This window comes from Numenius arquata, chromosome 6 (genome assembly GCF_964106895.1).
Source record: "Numenius arquata chromosome 6, bNumArq3.hap1.1, whole genome shotgun sequence".
NCBI lineage: Eukaryota > Metazoa > Chordata > Aves > Charadriiformes > Scolopacidae > Numenius > Numenius arquata.
This window is the reverse complement of record NC_133581.1, coordinates 45656150-45679964: the sequence shown is the minus strand read 5'-3', so window position 1 is coordinate 45679964 and position 23815 is coordinate 45656150. Positions and strand designations below refer to the sequence as shown.

Here is a 23815-nt window from a genome sequence, read left to right as displayed (position 1 = left end):
ACAGACAGTTAAACGAAAAAGTAATTCATCCAGCCTCTGACAGAAATCAATGCAGACATTTCCAAAGAAGCCATATAAAATCTTATTACAGCAGCAGTTCCCAGAGTTACAGTACAAGGTGCACCAGCGATCTCTCAAAATCCAAATCTACTTGCTTCCAGATGGATCAAAACCAGACCTACAATCCCAATCTCTGGACCATACATTTTCACATGATAATGCCATGGGAAATGAAATTAAGTTAAAGGCTAATATGCTGACGAAACCATCCCATACTTCAGCAAGCACTTAAGCATAACTAGATTTCTCGTATATAAGGTCATCAAAACTAACAAGGGTTCTATAGCTTTCAGTTCCAAGAAGAAAGTACTCAAGTTTTTAATCAATGATTTGTATGCTTTTGCATCCAGCTTGATTGCAGGAGGACATTTATTTATTTGATTTATAAAACATAAATTAGTGCCTTAAACCTTGGCAAGCATATGCAAGAATAAATTTCATTTCTCAGTAAATTTCAGTGCAAAAACTGTTCCTTCCAGTATAAAATAAAATATTCCAATAGCAGAAAAACCCCACAAGTCCAGAACTAACAGCAAGACCCTTTGTGGTTTTGAAAGGTCTCTGCAAGGAAAAGCAAATTTTGCTGCATACATAAAGATGAACCAGTTCTAAGTAAGACCAAATCACACCTCTCACCTTAAAGTCAGAATGGCAGAGCTCTCCAGTACAGAATCTCAAAGCTGGAATTCTTGGCCTTTGCTACATATCTTGGTTTCTCTGCAATCCAACAGTACAAAAGGAGGGACTTGCTAAGTATTCTGTGCAGTTTTTCCTAAATTTCCCTTTTACTTTTTTCCAAACAAGAAACAAAAGTATAAGACCGCCCAGGTGAAATGGATAGAACATGCTGAAGATCCATGGTGTAAACTATGCAAGAAAGGCAAGAGCAGTTCAGCCTGATTTACTACCAGAGGATTTAATGCATTTATTTATCATCACAGAAAGGGGTGACAAGTAAGGCAATAGCACGTTCTTTTCTGCGGGCCAAATTGTGGACCACTGGTCACAAAAAAAGATTCTTAGCCTAGACCAAGAGTTGCAGAATTTGCTGAGTCAGCCATCACAAAACATTGACAGAGAAAACAGTAAGAGGAGTAAGTCACCTATTTTTAAAAACACGAACAGACTAGTTTTCAAGATGCCTTTGTAAAGTCTCTTCAGTATGCTATACCTGTCCTGCTACAGCCACTTAATCATCATGAAGTACAGGACATAAACTAAACACCCTTAAGGTATTCATTCAAAAAAAAGGAAATGTTACCTAAGTCTGTATTAAAAAAAAAATCCTTCACCTCAATATGTGGTAATTATTTATGAAAAACTAATAAAATCAACCAAAAGATTTTAAGTTCTTAAATATTGGTTTCATTGTATCTTAACTTGCATGCAAGCTCTTTGCAATGTTTTAGCAAACCTCTCAAAATTCCTTATAATGCACCCGTTGTTAATGTCATTTACATTTTCAAATGCATTTTCTGCATATTTCAGTGAACCCATAACCATGTTATTTAGTTACTATTAATACAGCATTAACCAGTGTATTTAAAAGGAAAGTCTAATATGAAAAATGTTGAACCGTGTTCAGAATCATGTGATCTTTATTGGAAAAAGCAAAAGCTTTCACTTTGAATAAAAGTTGCACAAATACAAAAGGAACTTTAATAAGAGTTCTTGAATATTTGCTAAGGAAGGATTTGCTGTATCCAAATTATAGGATTAATTGGTTCATCTGCACCAACTTTCTGAAAGTAATGGATATGCTACGGAAAACACACCTAAGGTATATATAAGGACTCACATAAAGTGCGAGTTTGTGACACCAGTATTTAGGCAAAAAATACCCTTTTGCCTCTAAATGGAAGACAGTTAATAGCTAGAAATAATAAAGATGAAATACAATATTTGGATGCAACTCCTGCAGAGTCAACATTTTTTATCATATTTTAAAAAGATTGTGTTCTAGTGACTATGTACCTACTATGCAAGTTAAAGCTGGAAAATTAGTGCAAATACAGTTCAAGCTTTTCGTTATTGCTCCTAATTCTGGACAGAATCAACCTCTTTGTGGTAACTCCAAAAAACAGAAAGGTCACTTAAGTTTCTGTTACAAGCAAGTAACCTCAAGAGAGAAATTGTGAGTTGGCAGTTGAAGCCAGCACACAAGCAGTCCGTGTTCCTCTCACCATACAGAACAGGACTGGAGAGGGTGTCCTCTTTAGTTCTGCACTTCAGCAAAAATACCTGTATTCAGGTGTTCACGGACTGTTCAGTTAGGCTCCTCCTGGTAAACTAGTCCTGGTAGTGGCTTTAACAATATAGCAAAACCGAAGGCACCATACAATATCTAAACCACTATCTTCTGGTGGTATCAGGTGGTATCAGCTTGGTCTATCAATTCAGAAAGACAAAAGAATTCATTTAAAGGGAAAAGTCTAACTATCTCACAGGAGTCCAATCCTTAAAGCTTCAATAAAAGCACTGAAGCTTCAATAAACCAACAAAAAATGCCCCAAAACCTCAAACCTTCTCATGTAGGAACTGAAATAGTCTGATTCTTCATATGTCATATAAACACACAATACAGTTAAAAGAATGCAGAAGCGAATTTACTGCTTAGGAATGCTTTCCTTAATCAAATTTAAACATATATAAATATATATATACATTTTTTTCTTTTCTAAATGTGCAGGTTGATGTCTAAGCCTGTCTTGAGCCATGTGAAAATATACCTGCTACCTTCATACAAACAAGTCCAGTTTTCACAAACCAACAGCAAGAAAATACACATTAAAATTTTTGCTGAGTCAAAATAATCAACAATATAAAACAAACCCAAAAAGTCTGCCTCTTTTAACCATAGAAATTGTTTTTAAATATGTTTTAAAATGTCATTTTGATTTATAATACAAATCTCAAAACTTTCTGTAAGTACTGAAACAAATTTTGACTTTGTCTATTTGAACAGAAACATTTTTCAGAATTCAGTGTGAACTTATCTAAATTGCTTTCCTTGTTCTGAAATGGCATTTCTACAAATAAGTTACGTATTGAGAAAACCCCCAACTACCAAATTCTAGTAACTGCCATCCTAAATCTGCATGTGTTAAAGAAATTAACACTTCTCACTCTAGAGTCCACATAGCATTTAAGTAAAAATACTTTCCACACTGACATCTAGTGAAGTTTTAAAGTAAGAAGAAAAAGCCTATTCTAATACTTTGCACCTACATAAAGCTTTTCATCTTCCAAATTACCTATATTTTAGATTACTAGAATTTGCAACGGATTTGTACATCATGCACTATTTTCTTTTGAAAGATATTTTGCCACTATTTTTAATAAGTAACACATTTACCTGCCAAAGGCTCAGACATTCTGATGGGTACATTAGAGACAGTTATAACGGTAAGATCCAGTGTAATTAAATTTAAAACATGAGTAGCAAAGTTACTGTTTTCCTATTATGCCAGATGTACTTATAAGGGCTAAACACGCAACACTGACAAAACAATTCTACTAAATTCAGTGGGAATTATGAATGCAAGATGCTTTAATTCATACATTTTAGATACTTATAAGACAAGTCATCTCTCTTCTCTGTGCAGTATCCAGAAAGCCTGTATTCCTACATTCTCTCTGTAATCAACGAAGAAAGAGATGTTCCTCTGGGAACACCTAAATTAGTCTCCTGCTCTGAATCATCCCAGCCCTTACACTTGGTAGGCTTTATTAACAGCACACACAGTCTTTGAGAGGGCAGAAGTGGAGAGACTGGTAGGGAGAGCTTTTGAGTTCTTGGTCTCACAAGCTGCCTGTCCTACTCACCCAGGGACAACATACAGTCCCAGATCCCTTCTGCCCTCCTTGAGCTGCGCTCCAGGGAAGCAAGACGTAATGGTGTACCAGCTACAACATTAACTTCAGCACTCATTAAGGTTCTAAAGGCAAAGTCTCATTTTTATGCCTCATCAAAAAAAGGCAGTTAAGCACTGCCTGACACAACATACAGGAGGTTGTTCAGAGCTGACTCTGGGGAAAATGTATCACCTACTGAATCACAAGCAAACCTATAAATGCTTTCTGCAGTGACAGATATTTGAAGAGAGACAGATTATGCATTTTCCCCGCTCATTAGTGATTGTACTCCAGATCAGAGTTTGGGATCTGCTTTTTCAGACTGCTGCATAGCTGTGGTTTGCAACAGAACCGACTGACTTGAGTCTTTCTAGACTCAAAACACAAAGGAGAAGAAACGGAAAGTCCATTTAGACAGAGATTGCACTCAAAATGGAAACATTCCTGGGCAAAGGGTTTTCAACACTTCCTTGGTAAAAACTGTAGTGATCTACATGTTCAGCAGTGAAAAAAATCCTGATCTGGGACTGGAACCCCCGTACTTCTGTTTGAGCTTCAATCTGCTGACACCATGGCTATTGGCTTCACAAGATGAGCCTGGAAAGCTAGATGTTTTCTGGCACTTGAGAGAGGTGAGGGGAAAAACAGCTGGATATTAAATTATGTTTTGGCTAAAAGCTGCCTGAAGCTAAATTATACACTTGTAATCACTTCAATTGCAAGGCAAAAATGCTAGTAATTAATTGTGGCAATGTGACAGGATTTAAAGCAACCAAACAGAATTCTTGGTAGTATATAAAATGTAAAAATCTGAAAGCTGTCAACACTTTATGTACTGAAATTAGTTCCACTTGCCATGGCCTCAGAACAAGTTCCTCCAGTTAATAACCTTCTCTTCATCTGAATCTAATCTTGACAACAGAAACACCATCAAACCATCAAGAATTATGAAATGGAAAAATGGCTTCTGTTTAGAACAAGGAACTCTTAATACTTGCATTCTATTTTGTATTTCGTCACAGAGAAGCTCAATAATCTGAGGTAAAGCTGCCAGATGTCCAGGCTTCTCCAGACACAGCCCCTTTTTTCCACATAGAAATTCTGTCCTGGCAAAAAAAAAAAAAAAAAAAAAAAAAAGACAAGTTTGGCCATTTGCCTGGAATTTCCAGATCCTGGGCAGCACAGTCAGGTGGTAGCTCCAATGTGGCTGCTTGATGCTTGAAATCCTGGACAGTGTACACTCAACTAGGACTTTTGTGCATCCAAACAAAGAGCCACCTTGTGTGCAGAACATACCTAGCACCTAGCATGATCCCTATACTGAGTACTCCCAAGTAAGACATGCCAGACAGGATCCAAATTCTGTCCTGAATTTCCTGGACATAAATATGAGAGCCCTCGCTCTAATGCAATCTTCTAAATGCATCCACAACTTGCATACACATATGAGAAAGCTGGAACAACACACAGGGTCACCAAGGTGATTTACTAGTTCAAGAGAGGTAAATAGCAATGGGCACATATGTGTTAGTACATACATCTGAAGATTCACAATTAGATTTGTAGGGACCTAGCACCTGGTGGTGTAGCAAAATCCACAGCCTGAATTAGGCTTCTTTAATTAAAAAAAAAAAAAGAAAAGTAGATGCTTAGAAAGGGGATACACACTGGGCAGCAATTAGAGCAGCAGTAACTACAGACTGACAGGAGGAAAGGCTGAAGAGAGTTTGTAAGTACTAGCCAACTTATCCTGAGATTCGAGACGACACCTCTTTCCAGTTAGGATTCATAGTCTTTAGCCATCTGAGAGTGAGGTGGACCAGGTTTTCTTTGTTTGTTTTAAAGAAAAAGAACAAATCCCTCATTTCAGAGAAAGAACAATGCCCTGACAAAAGGGGGGGAAGGGGGGGGCAGCATCTAGATGCTTAATATAACCACTAGGCCACAATCTCATTTTCTCCCTCATTCTTCTGATTTCTTAACTATTCCATACAGAGATGAGTTTTAAAAAGGAAACCTGCTAATGTCTGCAGCTCCAGGCAATCTACAAGTTAATGGTTACTGCATGTTTCCCAGAGAAAGGAGATGTGCCTTGGAACTCTCCTTCACATCCCGGGTACCTGCCCTCTGGCTGAACCAGTAGGTCACAGGGAGCCGCATCCCTAATTCTGTTTTGTGTGAAGCCTCACAAGTTGTACTCAACAGCAGCGCACACATCTCAGCTAACACAGATTGAGGAACATCTATTTAATGGAGCCTAACAGATTTTCTATATATTTAATAGATGCCAAGCTATGCAGCACCATGAAAACTATGGTACCAGAGAGTTTGGCCAAAAGCAGAATTTTAGGTACATCCAGGATCTTCAGTCCAAAAGCGATACACATCCAGGAAGCCACAGAATGGAAGTTTTAAGAATCAAAACTTTAGATCCAGACAGGTATTAAGTCCCTGAAACTTTAAGCCAATTTTTCCAAACTTTATAAAAGGCACAGGACTTCTCTGCCTCTCAGAGTCATGCCATTTTTGATTCAATGATGTTTATTAATATACCCTTACACACAGGATATAGCATGACATCCTAGCATAAATAGCAGAAAACCCCTGTGATTTCTAGAGTAGTAGTAACCGCTGCATACATGGAAACTGATAGGTAAGGGCTTTTCTGCATTAAAAAAAACTTACTAAGAAAGCTTGACAAGGATTCAGTGAAACACTTTACCATGGAAACTCTGAATATTTATTTACGGTCTCTGGCCAAACTCAGTATCATTAATGATACATTTTCACATTCCTTGCCAAAAAATTATGCTGGGACAATATTACAAGATTGAAACTAAATATTCACTTAAAAAACCAGATATTTCAAAGTTAAAAATTAGTACAGCTTTAATTTTTCATCAGTGAACACACGTATTATCAAAATAATCTCTGTATTATTATTATTAACATAATGACATCCAGATTTAATAAGACCGTCCCAACTTTTAACAACCATACCTGTTTCACGTTTTTAACAGAAGTCTTCTGGTATTGACAGGTGTCCTGGCTTCATCAGAACAGGCTATAGATGGCCTTGGTCTCATTTTTTCAGCTTGATACAAGATGGTATGAAAGGGCAGGTACAGGCTATACTTTATCTCCAGGTTGTCCTGCAGTGCTTTAAGCTGTTTGTGGTGACAATAAGTAGTGGATGCAGTCACTGGAAACCATTCAAAAGCATACACACAGTGTCAGCCTCAGAATGGGGAAAAAAAAAAAAAAAAGTCTTACTGAATCCCAGACTGACTCCACATTTGCCTTTTACAGAAAAACAGTGTTTAATACGCTAAACTGAAAAGATGTCTGAAATATGAAAACATATACCTCTGGTATCATAACAAATTCAGTAAGCAGCTGTCTAGAGACTAAGTGGGGAAGTCATCTGAGTTCAAGTAAAATGGATTGTTTTTTGCTGAAATCAATGCAAAAACATGAACCCGACAGTAGCAGCTGAACCTCAAAATCTTCAAGAATAGCATGGATAAAGAGCTCATTTCCATATAATCCCTCTGGACTGAACTGAAACAAGAAAGAAAACTGACGTCTGAACATCTGGTACCACCACAATACAGAGTTTTGAAAGCTCTGCTACCCTTTCATTTCTGTGCCATATTGCAGGACTGAAATTACTACCTTGGATGATTCTGAACCATGGTCAAAAGATGTAACAAGTTCCAAATTCCCCTTGCCAACAGAAACAAAGACAGTGTAAGGGCACCTGCGTAGCCATCAATCAGGAGCCAGGCTGCCTCTCTTAACATCCCATTCTAAAACCCTCCACTAAGCAGGCCATGCCTGGAAGCAAGGCCCACTTTCATTTAGTAAAATGCACTTCATTACATAAAAAAGATCTTTGTCAGTATTTGTCTTTTTCTCCTATAAGCAATCATAAACCTATGCCTCGTACATTGTCTAAAGCACCACACATTTCAGTGTATTATTTTCTTAACTTTTGCATGACCTAAGGCCAAGCTCATTAATGAATTCAGTCTTTGAAAATCAACTAAATCTACTTATACAAGGAAATTAGCTAAAATTTGTCTTCATTAGACTTGAGACTCAGTCCAACCTGACCTGCTTAAGGAAAAATAAAAAAAGGAAACAATAATCACCACCATCAATCCCTTGCCACATTGTGATTGTGTAATTAGCTTACTGAAACCAATTAAATGTATGAAGATGCATTTATAAATAAATAAGTGCTAAAATGCTAGCTGAGAAGACTTAATTATTCTTCGAAGTTCAGTGACAAATGCTAAAATGATTCCACGTTCCCTTGCTGACAAGTTTAGAAAGGATATCTTTCCCATCCAAAAAATTACACCAGACACCAATTAAAGATACTCTAATTTCGTTCACACTCAAATCAAACAGGATGTTTTTAATACAACCTCCTATGAAATCATGGAGGAAACTCTCCAGAATCACAGAACATCTCAGACACAAACAACAGGTTAAATAAGAGTTCCTTTACCTTCAAGCCATCTGCTAGTTTGCCAATGAAGCTCCAGGGAAAGAATATTTAGGGTGGGCTTCAGATCACCTAATTTCATCCATCTAAACTTTTGACTTGAAGCATAAAGTCCCTACTTAGGCTCCTCCTGCAGTCACCTGAATAGAGATGGGCATTTCTAGAGAAAATAAATCCCACTTTAAGACATGTGTCCAAAAACCTAACTCGTCTGCACCTGGAGTTAGGCAGAGGTTTATCCCACCCTCCACTCACTAGTCAAATTAAATATAAATGTATTTGTACACTAAGGATAGTACACAGCTTGCTGAAACGTGGTAATAATAAAGTGTTGAGCTCAATCTCTCTACTTTTCAGTCAAAGGAGAACAACGTATTTCTCAAGCATCTTTTTTAAAATTGAATGAAGCATATTATGGGGGCATTTCTCCCTCAAACCATCTCTATGGGTTGCCTGGATAGTTATCTCAAACTAGGCATTTCATTTAAGAAAATGGAAACATGACCAAGACAAATCCCTGAGTTAGTGCACAGCACCACAAACACATGTTTAGATTTAGCTGAGCAGATACCGAGTGTTTAAATTTCACTTCCCTAACTCTAATAATACAAATAAACCATTTAGAGCATTTTGAGTACTAACTGTTAATTTAACTTGACCTTAGCATTTGTAGGGGCTGTTGGCACACTGGGAAGTCTAGAGGATGAGTCTAAATCCATCTGGAACAAAATCAAGCAGAAAGGCTGCCGTACACAGAAGATAACTAAGTGCATGGAACGACCTGAGCTGGCAGCAATAGCATTAAGTCCATTAGTTGTCATGAGAACAAACTACACCACCATGGACTTTGCCGGTCCAGTCCAACCACAAAGACTGGGCCTATACAAATTACTCCTCAAAATGGTGAAGTCAGTCAAGTTTTGGTCAGACTTACGATCTTTGGGAACACCAAGGTGTAATAGGATTTCAAGCATGGATGCTTAACCATTAAGAACTGCAATAGAAACACCTTGCAATTTTCAGTCAATTGAGCAATTTGGGGGAAGAAAAGGAAAAACACACTTTCGCATCCTGCTACAATACTGTCTGCTATCTCAGTGAAATATCTTAGTATCTGTGTTAGAAAACAGTATTTGCTCTATTTGCAAAACTAACACAGATGCAGGTCCTCAAATAAGATAAACAAGACAGTTTGCAGTAAAGCAGCTCTATCTAGCACTAGTAGCTCACAATATGTTTAACAATGGGGGCAATCTGCTGACATTCCACAATTATAAGTAAAAAACAGCATTATTTGTGTAATTTTAAATGGTACAGACATATCAGATGTTTAGGTGACTTTCTTTTCAAATCTTCACCTCATATGAAATATATTATTTAAAGGAAGAAATTGATGTGACATTTAGAAACATGAAAAATTGTTCAGAAACCATACTAACTTTACAATAATCATTTAAATTACATTTATAGAATCAGAGAATGGTTAGAGTTGGAAGGGACCTTAAAGATCATAGAGTTCCAACCCCCCTGCCATGGGCAGGGACACCTCGACTAGAGCAGGTTCCTCAAAGCCCCATCCAGCCTGGCTTTAAACACTTCCAGGGATGGGGCATCCACAGCCTCCCTGGGCAACCTGTTCCAGTGCCTCACCACCCTCACAGTAAAGAATTTCTTCCTAATATCTAATCTAAATCTCCCCTCTTCTAATTTAAAACCATTACCCCTTGTCCTGTCACTACATTTCCTGACAAAGAGTCCCTCTCCGGCTCTCCTGTAGGCTCCCTTCAGATATTGGTAGGCTGTAACGTAATGCTTAATTCTGTAATGCTTCTTTTTTGGGAAAAAAAAAACCACAACAAACCAAAAAAACCAAACCCAACTTCTGCTGGGGCACAGAAATCCTATCCAGCTGGAGTTCATAGGCAGGTAAAATAGAAGCAATAACCAAGAGACAATTTTAGTTGTAATAATCCAGGGTATGTCGATGTGTGTGACTCCTGTAGACACACCTGAGCTAGTTTACATAACGACAGCAATAGGAATGTGCCAGCCAGCAACACAGCACAGTCTTGTCCAGTCACTCACAAATTTACACCCTTTTTGGGTGGATGTTGCAACCTCATTTAAGCACTGTGCTGCTGCAGTTGTCACCATCTCAACAGTTTGAAAAAAAACACAGTATGTCTGTGAACTAGAGTAATGTTTCAACTGCAACACAAACGCATTGTAATAGACAGATACCACTTACTTCTCAACTATCCTCTTATAATAATGGGAAAATGCTGGACTGATTTCCTGGACCGTCCTGAGACAAACACCAGTTACGTTCTCCTCAGATATAAAGGCCTCATGGAAACTGGTCAGTTCTCTGCTCCTGTTGCCTCCTGAACTATTTCACTGTGCCCCAAACCACTTGAATTAATGGATATCACCTGAGGAAATATTTTTTAAATACTCATTTGAATTTAAATAATTCCTTCCATTTGAATTAATTAACTTTCCTGTTCCCTACGTAAAGTAGAGCAGCTTTAATTATCTGCCTTTTACAGACTGAGAAAGTGAGACACACTAAAATTCAGTGTCTTGCTCAGAGACAGAGAGGAACTCTGTGGTAGAGGAGGGAACTGAAGCAAGAACCTGAACAAGGTGGAAATAAAATTTCCAATGAGATCAGTGTAAGTTATGTAAATCACATGCTGCTGTGGGTCCCCTGACACCCACTCATGAGCTTCAAGATGCAACGTTAAAGGACAACACTAGGGACCCACTAACAATATTCTAAGACTGTAATACTGAGTATAACCGAACAGTCAACACACTTAAATCACTATCAAGCCTAATTACGAGAACAGCTGTAAACTAGTAAAATGTCAGTGTCATAAGTGATTGTATTAGCCTTCTTTTCTCTTCCACTCCTCATTCTTTTCTTCTTCAAATGAAAGCAAGGCTTCCAGGATAATCCTCTATGCACCATATGTGCTCCTCTTCCCAACTTCGAGGTCTATGTTATAAAATGAAAGCTGAGATCCTCACAGGTGTATCATTTCATGAGTGAGGACTTCAAGACATCAAGTAAATGCAATAAATGAATATTGACAATGTCAATACTAACACCTTGCAGGTGTCTATAAGCAATGTCTCATGGGTGAGACATGATTACACGTGAGTCATTTGGTCACAAAGATTAGCTAAGGAGCTCAAAACACTGCTATTCTCTTTATAGAAATTTTAAAGACAATCTACTCAGTCTGCATAAAGCAACCTTGATGCTCCTAGCACACTTACTAGTGAGTATGCTTCACACCACCACCATCCCTCCTTTGATACTCTTTCTGGGTTTACAGTTTATTGCTCATAGAAGATGGTGCTCTGAAAGAACAGGACAGGTATTTCCGTTTTCACTTGAATTTTAACTCCTGGAATACCATGCAATGGTCATGCATATTTTAATGCACAACAGCTGATTCAAGGGTGAAACTCATCTAGGAGAAAAGATTGAACTTCTGTCATTTTGACCCCACTGCCTCTACTTTGTGCTTCAGTAAGACAGAAAACATTATTATTCTAATTTCTTAGCATTCTACTTCTGGGGTGCACTCACTTTGCAAAGGACAAAGGAAAAGTGAACAGGATCTACATAGTTTGCAACCAGCAGAGAGGTCAGCATAGTAACACTGTCATACATAATCCACAGCAGGGACTATTTGCAGACTTCAAAGGCTAACTGATGTTCTGTCTCCTGACAAAATGACCTAGAGATTCTAGCTTTCCTAGAAGTGCTTCTGCTGCATGTTACCCTGGAGGGACTTGCTCAGTCCTATCCCCCCCCATACTCTGAGAACCTGCCTCACAATAATACTTCTTCAACAAAGCAGTTTTGGAGCTTACAAACTCTATTTTACTAGTCTAAATGGTTTGCTGATGGGCTGAAAGCCTAGACTTTCCCAGGTAGTTAATATACTGCTTCTCTTCAACCCTCTACAGTAATTATCGGCCAATAGCACAGACCATTCCAAATGTTTGAGATTCTTATATACAAAATTAGATCTGAGTCAGCAAGTCTCTACCATGGCTTGAATGACAACAATGGGCTTATAGCAAATAAAAATAATTTATTATTATGGAGTTGAAAGGAAACATTTTCTGTATAGTTAATAGAAGTCACATTTTCTGTAAAAAAACTCCTTGAATAAGCATCTCTATTCAATTACACACACAACAAGAAGCAAGACAAAGAAAGGGCTTAGTTTTCCATTTGAGAATAAAGGCATTTGGAGCATTGCCTATACAAACCTACTCGTTTCTTCTCCATTAATTCCACATGATTTTCCCGTAAGCATACCTGGTTTTTTAGAACCAATTTTGATTTGCATAAATTCTTCCCAGAAAAGAAACAATTACATAACCTCATGATTTCTCCATTAATGGACATTTTGGCAACAATAGATAATGGAGAGATCCTTGATTAGTTTCAGGAGAATTCTAACTAGCATCAACAGGCATTTACATCAGTAAGAGTCTCAGCGTAAGTTCACTTTAAATGCAGAACATTCAGTGTGCTGAGGGTATATGACTGAGCTAGGTATCCTGAGTAAATTAAGGTGCACCCCAAATGTTTTTTTGCTTTTGCAAGAGACGGGCATATACAAAGCCCTGATGTTCAAAGATGCTATACTAAATGGATTAAATATCTGTTGTTGAGATGCTACTAGCCTCTCTTTAATTGCAGCTCTACGCTCTGTCTCTCAGTCCCACACATCAGCTGAGCCTCAGCCCAAGGTCCCAAGCCACAGCCCAAATGAACAAGACAAAATTCCTTTTGCAGTCGCTTCCCAGCCCCACTCTGGCTCCAGCTCTAGGCTCTGTCTCTTGCCCCCCCCTAATCCTTGCCCCAGCACAACGCATCACCACTTAACCATACTCCCTCAAAAGTCCAAACCACCATTTTCTCTTGAATTTTAATTCCTTTGTCAAGAAACTTTCTTCAAAAGTTAGTTTGACATTAATATCATAGGCATTATCACTAATGCAACTTTTGCTCATTAAGCCACAAGAACACAGAGAGGAAGTGGCAGTTAACCCCTTAAGTCACCGAAACACAGAAACTAGTTATACTATTACACTTCCTTTGAAATATCCCTGTCAATTGAGAACTTGCCTATTAATGTGGTTTCCCTCTCAGCACAATGAGAATGGTTAGACCGAAAAAGGAAAAGGACAAATACATTTGAAGGGAAGGGATCATAGTTTAGCATTTGAAATTTAGTAGAGATATACCACAAAAGAATTGCTGAAGTTCTGTCTATCTAGCAGCTGAATTAGTGAGAAAACAAGTTTAGGAGTCATGCTTACAAAAGGGGGCACATTATAGTTTGCACATCCTTAAAACATGATCAAAAAAGACAGGCACTCAGGTATTACAAATCCCAGCCTACTTTTGGATGGGTTGCTTTACTTTCAGCAGTAAAATGGAAATAATAATCCTGCCCTTTCTGACAGTAAGGCTATGAAGCTTAATTCATTTAAATTCTGTGAAAGTCTTTTGAGCTCCTTGTATGAAAAGTGTTATTTAATTAAACAGTGCTATTATTCCAAAGGAGCAACTGTAACAAAATAATCCTATTTATTTTATTGCTTATTGCAATTCGCATATAACTGCCCAACCTCCCAAAAGGAGCGCTCATCCCTGTTCTGATAAGGACTTATGCAAGTCCAAGTGTGTTATACAAGAAAAGCATATTCTACTCCAACACAAAAACATTTTAACCAGTGACAAATTAAACAGATGTTATGACCATCAGGATCTTTAATAGCGTTTTTAAATTATTTAATGTTCTTTTCCTGAGTTTCATGTCCATTTTAAACTAGATTTGTTTTGCTTTATCAGTTAAAATACATTCTAGTCTCTTCTACTGTCTTATATAATGAATTAAAGTAGTTCTTAACTCTATTTTTATGGACATAAAACCAGAAGTTATTGGAACAAATTACTTTGATTTGTCTGTCTACTAATGAGCCCAAAGTTGGTGTGCTAGTTCTCAGCCAATACTGCATTGTTCTTCATTTAAATTTCATCTATTCCTAAATAAAATTGTAATGAAAAGAAAACACAAAATAGATGCTTCAGCCTTAAGTAGTATACTGGTTAGAGCAGAATCCAGATGTCCTCTTTTAGCTTTTCAGAGCTTAAGAACTCCAGGATGTAGTAGCTTCCCCTCAGAGCTTTCATGTACTACTGTCTAATTCAATGATGCTTCCCTTGATTATAAACGCTGGGACAAGGAGCCTCATAGATCTGAATGAGCACAACTATAACTGACTTTTTTTCCTGGGCTGCGGTCACAGTGCAGTTCATGCAGCTCAAATGTAATTCACTAAGTATGAATCTGACCAAAAAACTGACAGAAACACAACAGGCAAATTCTTGCCCCTGTTGTGATCCCCATTTGGTTGGAGAAAGACTTACAGGCTCCAACTGGACCTAAAAGCCCAGCACTGATTGAAAATAACTACCCAGAAGACAGCACTGGAGAAAGATTTGTAAGATTACTCTCCCCTGTCTATGGGCTATGTCAAATACGGAACTGAGCAGGAATGGGCAACATGGTGCTTCAACAGCCACAGCCAGCTATGCAACACAAGGAACAATAAGGAAGGATTAAAATAATTTAGATGGCTCACAGTAAGAGTCTAAGACAAAACAAGTAGAAAGACCACAGTAGAAAGCCCCATTGTCCAGAGTCTTACACAAAATTCTTTATATAAAGTGCAATATAGTCTTTAAAAAAGCTTCATGCCACCTGCAAGTGAGCAGCACTGAGACCAGAAAGTCTCTCTGCGCTGCAATGGCAGACCTGCACATTACAAAGTTAGGAAAAAGCAAGCCAGTATTACTTTCTGCTGAACTGACATGCTCCTTTCAGATAACTTCATATACAACTGGAACTAGTGTTACAGTTGGAGGTTAAGTAGTGCCAGTAAGCAAGCTATTTCCCTCATTCAGAAGGTTTCCAGTTTGTTTAAAGAAAGGCTTCTTCCATATAGTACATTCTGACATACTGAGTAAAGACTAGCTGCTGTTTCTTTCACAGAGCTTAAAAAACAAGATGTAACACAATGTTAAAGGTATCTGGTTGTATTAGTCAACGTAAAGCCAAGTTCCAAAAACCATCTAACATTATATACTCAATGCCAAGTACCGTTTGAAAACAGAACCTGTTAAAATACCTATTTTCTTAGTCTAAATCAGATACAATACCTTTGTAATAACCTCCTTCTTAGATGTGCTACACTTCTTTCTCAGGATTCAGAATTGCCACTTATAATCAACCAAAGGAACAAAATTTTTTCTATTATTTACGTTGATCCGTTTCACAGTCAGTAAAAGGATGCATCATCAGTCAGGCCTTTTATTGTTACCTACAGTACTCACTGCCGAAGAGCATCAGCTGTACCCCAGGGCCCAGTGGCAAGAGGCAAATCCCCAATACCCATAGTTTGCTTGTCCTAGCAATCCTTTAGAAGACAGTACATACACCAAAGGAGATGGAAAGGAAAAGTAAAGAAAACCATTTCAACTACCTTGCCATGTAGTTTGTGGACATCGTATCTTATTTGAGCAAATTCACGGAGTCCAAAAGATCCTCCAACAAGATACAGCTGAAAAACAACAAAATGAAATCAGACGTGTTAGGAAAAGAACACTTTGCATACTGATGCAATTCATTTACCAAGGGACCCTACTTTTCTTCCAACAGAAACACCAGGAACTGAAGAAAATAATCAACTAGAAGATATGTATAGGAGAAGAAGGAGTGTACGTAAAGTCAAAATCTTCTTCCCCTCTCTGGGCCTGGTTTTCACAAATTTCCTCCTTCATACAAAGACAGCTGCTTTAACGAGCCACATTTTCTAGGGACTTCCTCTCCTCTTACCCCTTCTTTTCCCTCCCCATGTGGCTTCCTGACATAACTGCAGTAAAGGAACCTTTACCTCACCACCACAGGATTTACTCTCGTAATTTCCAAGCTCTATGGGGAAGTAACAATGCCACATTGACTTATTCTGATGTCTGTGGGTAAGAGATCTAATTAAGCTTTTGAACGGACCAGCCAACTGGAGCTGTGGTTCAATGATACATTGTCACATTGGCTAAAAAATCAAATCCAGCACATCTGCACTTTTATCATCGCTTTCTTAGCTGTCTCGCAGTTCCCTCCACACCTGTGAAGCTTATGAATAAGAACAGTAAAGGGAGAAATGGGGGGGAAAACCTTCATATCCACATAAAAAAAATTGTTAAATTATTCTTTCTTAAGACAGAGGGATATCATAAAATTGTCTATGTATTTTTACCATTAGAAAAGGACAGACCAACCAAAAGATCAAGTATTGTTAACAAACGCCATTAAGGACTTGAAAATTAGCTTAGAAATCTAGCTACTCTCTGGAAGAATCAGGCCTATTGCTCCTGCTCTGACCTGACAAACTCCATCTGCTGTTCTCTGTTAAGGCAGATGCACAGGAGGCCAAAAGGCTTCACATCTAAAGATGCATATCTAAGGAAGGTGGAAGCATGAAGAAGTTCTAAGGACCTGAGTGAAAAAAAAAAAACCAAAGCCCAACACCACCCTATTTTATCACACCACATTGCTGTTACAGCCCTTCATTACAGGCTGTTGCTGCACAGTAACTGTTTTCTACACAACACTGGCTGATTTCTCGCCACGTATTAGGTTTGCAGCAACGGCCCATGTCCAAGAATTGTAATAATTCTGCTGCACGGGTAGTCAAAAACGTATGTTCTTTCCAAAAAGCATGCTATGCAAAGTTCAGGTCACCGAGGCCACACAGCCATACTCACTCAATTTCAAGTTTAAAAAAAAAAAAAAAAGCGCCTTCTACATTATTCCTGCTAAAGTTGCAGGAGTATGTGACTTCACATCAAGCAGGTAAAACTACTCACAATCATGTGAACACACTCCCTACACACACTTAGATGCTGGTCAGTTACAGACTGGTACCCATTTCATAATATATAGCATATATATACACTATATATAATATATACTATAAATAATACACTCTGTTCACAGAACAGGGAACCCTTCACCAATAGCCACGAGTTACAGGCTCCACATTCTCTTTCTGCCCTGGCCCTTTTGATAAGACTAAGAATCTATCTGTCAATTAGGAACAAGTAGACCAAAATCTGCGATAGGAACATCCAGCTGCCAGGCCACGGAACTCTCACTCCAGAAAGCCAATCAGAAAATCATCACGTGGTAGCAAGTTAACTTTTAATGACTGGAAATTTGACCCACCAAGAAACTGGATGTCACCATAGTTGTATCATAACTGTTCAAGTAATTAACGATGCTCTTGAAAATACTGAATCATCAAAATACATAATAGAAAAAAGGGTATTTGAAAAAAAAGGTCTCCCTCATGTATTTTGGTATGAAAGAATTACAAGAAACAGAAAATAAAGTATTCAAAATGGTTAAAAAGAAACTGAACATTATTCAAAATTTATTTAATCAAAGCAGATTTGTTAGCTGAAAATACGGCAACACATAATGTTGAAAGTCTCAAGGATCAGGCTATAATTGCATGGTTGACACCTTAGCATAAATTTTCATTAGCTGATCTTCTTTAACTCCTAACAAGAATTGTTAATTAATATCCCATGAGTTAATTCAAGAAACTTTGAGTCCTAATGAGCAGAAATCACAAGTGCTATAGAGAAGTTTATGGCTGTTACAAACCAGAACTTATGGCCTTTGTGTATATTAGTATGTCGTCAAAGAGTGCTCATAGCGGGACAAAAGCAACTGCAGTAGATACAGTTCAGTACACAGTTGTTAAACCAGGCAAAAAGTGGCAATTACTTGTGACATCAAGTAAAATTAGTTTGCCCAACAACAAACTTGCATGAATTATATACCATTATGAGATGCAATATGAGCAAGTGGAAGACCTTTAGCTGGCCTGTGCCCCATAACCCAACTATGACTCAACGTAATGAAAAGGTACACCGTGGCTTACAAAGCCATGCTCTAAGCTAAAAGAGAAATACTACATTCTTTAGCTTTCATCATGTAAAACTATATAACGCACACCGTAACTACAGGAAATCAAGTAGAAGGTTGCTGCATGAAATAAGTCATGTGTTACTTGTTTTGTCTGATCACATCCTATCGCTTGTTTGAGAGCAACCATACAGTGCATTTTACATTCGCAGCGATACACACGATAAAGAAGTTGATACAAACACACCTCTCAGTTCCTTTAGACAGGTTTTGGCCTGAGACTGTAATTTTACTCACATTACCTTTATACTTCTACAGGAAAAAAAAACCCACTTGGTTTCTGATGAACTTTTGCTCTTCATACAGCCTAAGCAGCGTACTAGCCTGGCAAGTTGGCACAATTTGCTTATCAGGCATTACCAGTACAGTTGGCCTTTACACTTCTAGTACCACAATGGCTGATTTATCTTACAATAAAACATCAGTCAGGCTGCGTCTGAGTCAAAGTACATCGATGCTGTAAGAAATTAAAAATGCCACTGAAATACTACACAGTGTAAGAAATCGGGAAAGATCATGGAGAGGATCATCCTGAGTGAGCTCTCAAGGCATGTGCAGGGCAGCCAAGGGATCAGGGCCAGCCAGCATGGGTTTATGAGAGGGAGGTCCTGCCTGACCAACTTGATCTCTTTCTATGACCATGTGACCCGCTTTCTCGATGAGGGGAAGGCTGTGGATGTTGTCTACCTGGACTTTGGTAAGGCCTTTGACACCGTCCCTCACGGCATTCTCCTGGAGAAACTGGAGAATCATGGCATAGATAAGTGTACCCTCCGCTGGATAAAAAACTGGCTGGATGGCCGTGCTCAGCGAGTTGTGATTAATGGAGCAAAATCTGGTTGGCGGCCGGTCATCAGTGGTGTCCCTCAGGGCTCAGTTTTGGGGCCAGTCTTGTTCAATATCTTCACTGATGATCTAGATAAGGGGATTGAGTGCACCCTCAGTAAGTTTGCGGATGACACCAAGCTAGGTGGGAGTGTTGATCTGCTTGAGGGTCGGCAGGCTCTACAGAGGGACCTGGACAGGTTGGACCAGTGGGCCAAGGCCAATGGGATGAGGTTTAATAAGGCCAAGTGCCGGGTTCTGCATTTCGGTCACAACAACCCCAAGCAACGCTACAGGCTTGGGGAAGAGTGGCTGGAAAGCTGCCTGGCAGAAAAGGACCTGGGAGTGTTAGTGGACAGCCGGCTTAACATGAGCCAGCAGTGTGCCCAGGCGGCCAAGAAGGCCAACGGCATCCTGGCCTGTATCAGGAATAGCGTGGCCAGCAGGAGCAGGGAAGTCATCGTGCCTCTGTACTCGGCACTGGTGAGGCCTCATCTCGAGTACTGTGTTCAGTTTTGGGCCCCTCACTACAGGAAAGACATTGAAGTGCTGGAGCGTGTCCAGAGGAGAGCCACCAAGCTGGTGAGGGGTCTGGAGAACAAGTCCTATGAGGAGAGGCTGAGGGAACTGGGCATGTTTAGTTTGGAGAAGAGGAGGCTGAGGGGAGACCTCATTGCCCTCTACAACTACCTGAAAGGAAACTGTAGAGAGGCGGGGGTTGGCCTCTTCTCCCAAGGGAATAACGACAGGACCAGAGGAAATGGTATGAAGCTGCAGCAAGGGAGGTTTAGATTAGATATTAGGAAGAATTACTTTACTGAGAGAGTGGTCAAGCACTGGAACAGCCTGCCCAGGGAGGTGGTGGAGTCACCATCCCTGGAGGTATTTAAGAAACGTGTAGACGTGGCTCTTCAGGGCATGCTCTAGTGCCCGGGATTGTTGGTTTGTGGTGGGGTGTTGTGTGTGGGGTTTAGTTGATGGATGCTGCTTTTTTTTTTTTTTTTTTTTTTTTTTTTTTTTTGGGGGGGGTTGTTGTTTGTTTGGTTTTGTGTTGTGGTTTTTTTGTTTGTTTGTGTGTTTTTGGTTTTTTTTTTTTTAATGTGGTTGGACTCGATGATCTCAAAGGTCCCTTCCAACCACTAAGATTCTGTGATTCTGTGAAATTAAAAATGCCACTGAAATACTACACAGTGTAAGAAATTAAAAATGCCACTGAAATACTACACAGTGTAATGCTGGAAGGTTAGGATTAAGATAAAATAATTTTCAAACGCACAGAATACACACAAAAATATAAATAATATATTTACAAGCTTACTTGACCAATGTTCTAAAAAACTAAACATGATGTCTAAGACATCACTCATTGCAAAACCAGACCAGAATTAGCCACGTTCAGCACTTATTTAATCAACCAACAGCACGTCAATGCAGTCAGCTGACAGCCCTGAGCAGGAATTGCCTTGAACTACACAAGCCAGAGCAGCAATGGACAGCTATTCAGTCAATTAGATTTTTGAAAACTGTGTTCAAAAGCCAAGAAAAGAAGGTATAAATGAACTTATGCAACTATAATAGCATTAAAGGTAGTAAAGGACTCAGTGACTGACAATGCATTGAGTGGAAATACTAGTCTTGGTTTAAGTGTTTCCTTTCTCTTTTGTGCATTCTGAGGGAAGCTGTCCTTACTACCTTCATTTACGTTCACTGTATTTAAAGACAAGAATGGATCCATACAAGCAACAACAAAGCATCAAGTCAAATAATTAAAAGTGGGATAAGACTCAAACATTATCAGCTTTATGGCATTGCATATTCTGTATGTCTCACATACATTTCTAGTTCCTAATTCGTAAAACAGAGATAATCTCTACATTCCTTGCAAAATGCTCTTCAGTTAAAAAAGCACTACAACGGACAAATTTGCTCAATGTAAGCCAAGGGCAACAGCAAAGTCCAGTATGTTCCATCCACTAGTCCAGACATAAAAGAGACAGCAGAAGCTATTCAGGATTCCATATAAATAAAAGTTAGGTTGGCAACATTCCAACCAAGTCAGGCTCAAGTTCACTCTCCAGTTAACCGAAAGGGGAAAAGTAATGCCACATATAATAAAAATTAAGATATATTTTTCTTCATTCCAATTTTAGAATCATACAGACACTTAACTTACATCATAAAACGTTAAGGCATTGGCATGTGAAGAGTAGTCAAGCCGGGAAGTTCAAATATACCTGCATTCTTTCATTGTGAGGGAACTATTAATTTTATATGCTTCAGAATGTGGAGCAAAAAACATTATGTAGTGAACATCATCTGTCTAGTTACCTGAATGCATTCAGCAGATTGATGAAATAACAACTTCTCACTTTTTTCTTTACACCTCAAGTTTACCTTAAGAAGGCAAAAATCGCAATACATACTAGTCAGCCAGCACTTAACACCAAAGCGAACCACTTAACAGCGCTGCTAGCACAACCCCCCATTAAAGACCTCATATTGGATTCTTCCTTTATGTTTCACTGAGTACACAAAAAAAACCCCTACAATGTTGTAATGCAATTAGGCATGCATGGAAGACTTGCATGTTCCAAAACAAAATGAAAGATAGGATGTGACATAAGAGCACCATCTGTCACATACACTCAGCAACCTCAATAAATGTTTTATGCAAAAAAATGACATAAAATTCTCTTTAATAACATTCTTTTAAAAATTCTATTTGTTCACTTCTCCATTGGGAAGCATGTTACGCAATCAGTTATGGATGGCATCAGATTGATCCCTTGAATCGCATCTTAAGATACTTGTATTTGTCACCAACTACAGCGAGATGGTCACCGAGGACTCGTAACAGCAGAAGAAATTGGCATTTGCAACATATCCCTACTTTTTTAGTTTCCTGCATAATCTAAAGGAGCTATCTTCAGTTCCTTGGGTTAACAAAATAACAAGAAACCATTTCTCTGGCAGCACCAGCAATTTGCCATATTACAGGCGCCCCTGTTGCTAGAGAAAGCCATTCCTGCTCTAGTACCAATTGTGAAAGCCAGACTACAAAATTACATTTGTCATAAATCCCTGAATTAACCAAATCACAATATTTAGTGCTGGCCACATAGATTACGCAGGGGTGGAAAATGTTATGATACATATCACTAGAGAAGGAACATGGCGATTTTCTAACCTCTTCTTCAAGACTCCTGCTGCAAAACCCTCCAGCTATTCATCAGGAGCTTCAAAACTAGAACTGTCATGTGAATTATTTTATTTTAGTTTGCAGTGATCACAGTAAAAAGGGTTTTGGGGTTTCCTTTTTAAAGAACTGTCGTATGTGCAGTGCAAGACTGGTGAAAGATGGCAATTTGACAGCCCAGAAGACTGAAGTCTCTTTTTTGTTCCCTAAATAAATTAGCAGGGCAAACTGCCAGTCCCAGAAAAGACCCAGGCAAGTCATCTTAACCTGAAGCGCCCCCCTCTGCCAGCTCTGACTCTCAAGATTTTATTTCCTACAGCCATTCCAGCACTTGACTGTAACACTGAGAAGAGGAAAACCAGTGCAAAGGCTTTTCAGAAACTTACTAAATCCTCTCCCCGCCCTCGACAGGAGTGGAAGAGGGTCTACCTTTTCTTCTTGTCCGCAACAAAGGGAAATCATTCTTAGTTCAGATCAGAGGCCTCCTTTGGGGGGAAAAAAAACCAACAAAGCTATACATCCCTTAGTAGTTATTTCATTCAAAAGCATGACAAAGCAGGAGAATGCATTGACTTAATACATATACTAGAATTCACAAATTGCAGAAAGGCTGAACTGCATTACATTCAAAAATGGGTGAAATATGCCAGTAGACAACCACATGGATACCATGCTGGCAGCCCGGGACAGCAGCTGGTATAAACTGGAGCCAATCATAACTGACTGGTAAAGCAGAGGAGTGCAGTTTGCACAACATGTAGAACTCCCTGCAGAGTGTTAAACTTGACCCAAGGTATCAGGCAATTGGCTCCATATAGAGTAAGTTCAAAGCAGTGATTTTGGAGATTGCAAATACGAGTGGCTACAGCCAAAGTACAACAAAAACTGTTCATATCCTTTCAATGCTACTATTCTATGTCATAGGAAGAAAACAAAACCTTTGTTTCTTAAAATGCCCATTTCATAACAGGTTGGAAAGCACAGAAAATGCAATTTAATAGAAACCAATCTAAGAACAACAGAGAAGAGACAGAAACCCGTATGTTCCTCAGCATGAGCATTATCAAAAAAGGGCATTTTCAGCCACAGCTTTGTCATTTTGCATTACACACATTGCTTGGGCTGCTCAGATGACAAGGGAATTTCCCTCAGCAGCTGCAGCTGTTTGAAAACCAAGTCTGCCATGGTGCTCAAGCTGTACTTGCTGAACACCACCTTCTCTTTCCTCGGAAGCTTCTAAAAGCCAGAATTTCGATTCCTTATTCAAATGATCAT

General features: G+C 38.9%; 1 protein-coding gene across 1 annotated transcript in view; it reads right to left on the bottom strand.

Annotated features, from left to right (window-relative positions):
* Positions 1-23815, bottom strand: part of COX16 (cytochrome c oxidase assembly factor COX16) — a 52041-nt gene that overhangs the window by 19944 nt on the left and 8282 nt on the right. Inside the window, exon 2 of the mRNA XM_074148663.1 lies at positions 16010-16087. Coding sequence (XP_074004764.1) covers positions 16010-16087 — 78 coding nt within the window. The remainder of the gene's footprint in view (positions 1-16009; positions 16088-23815) is intronic.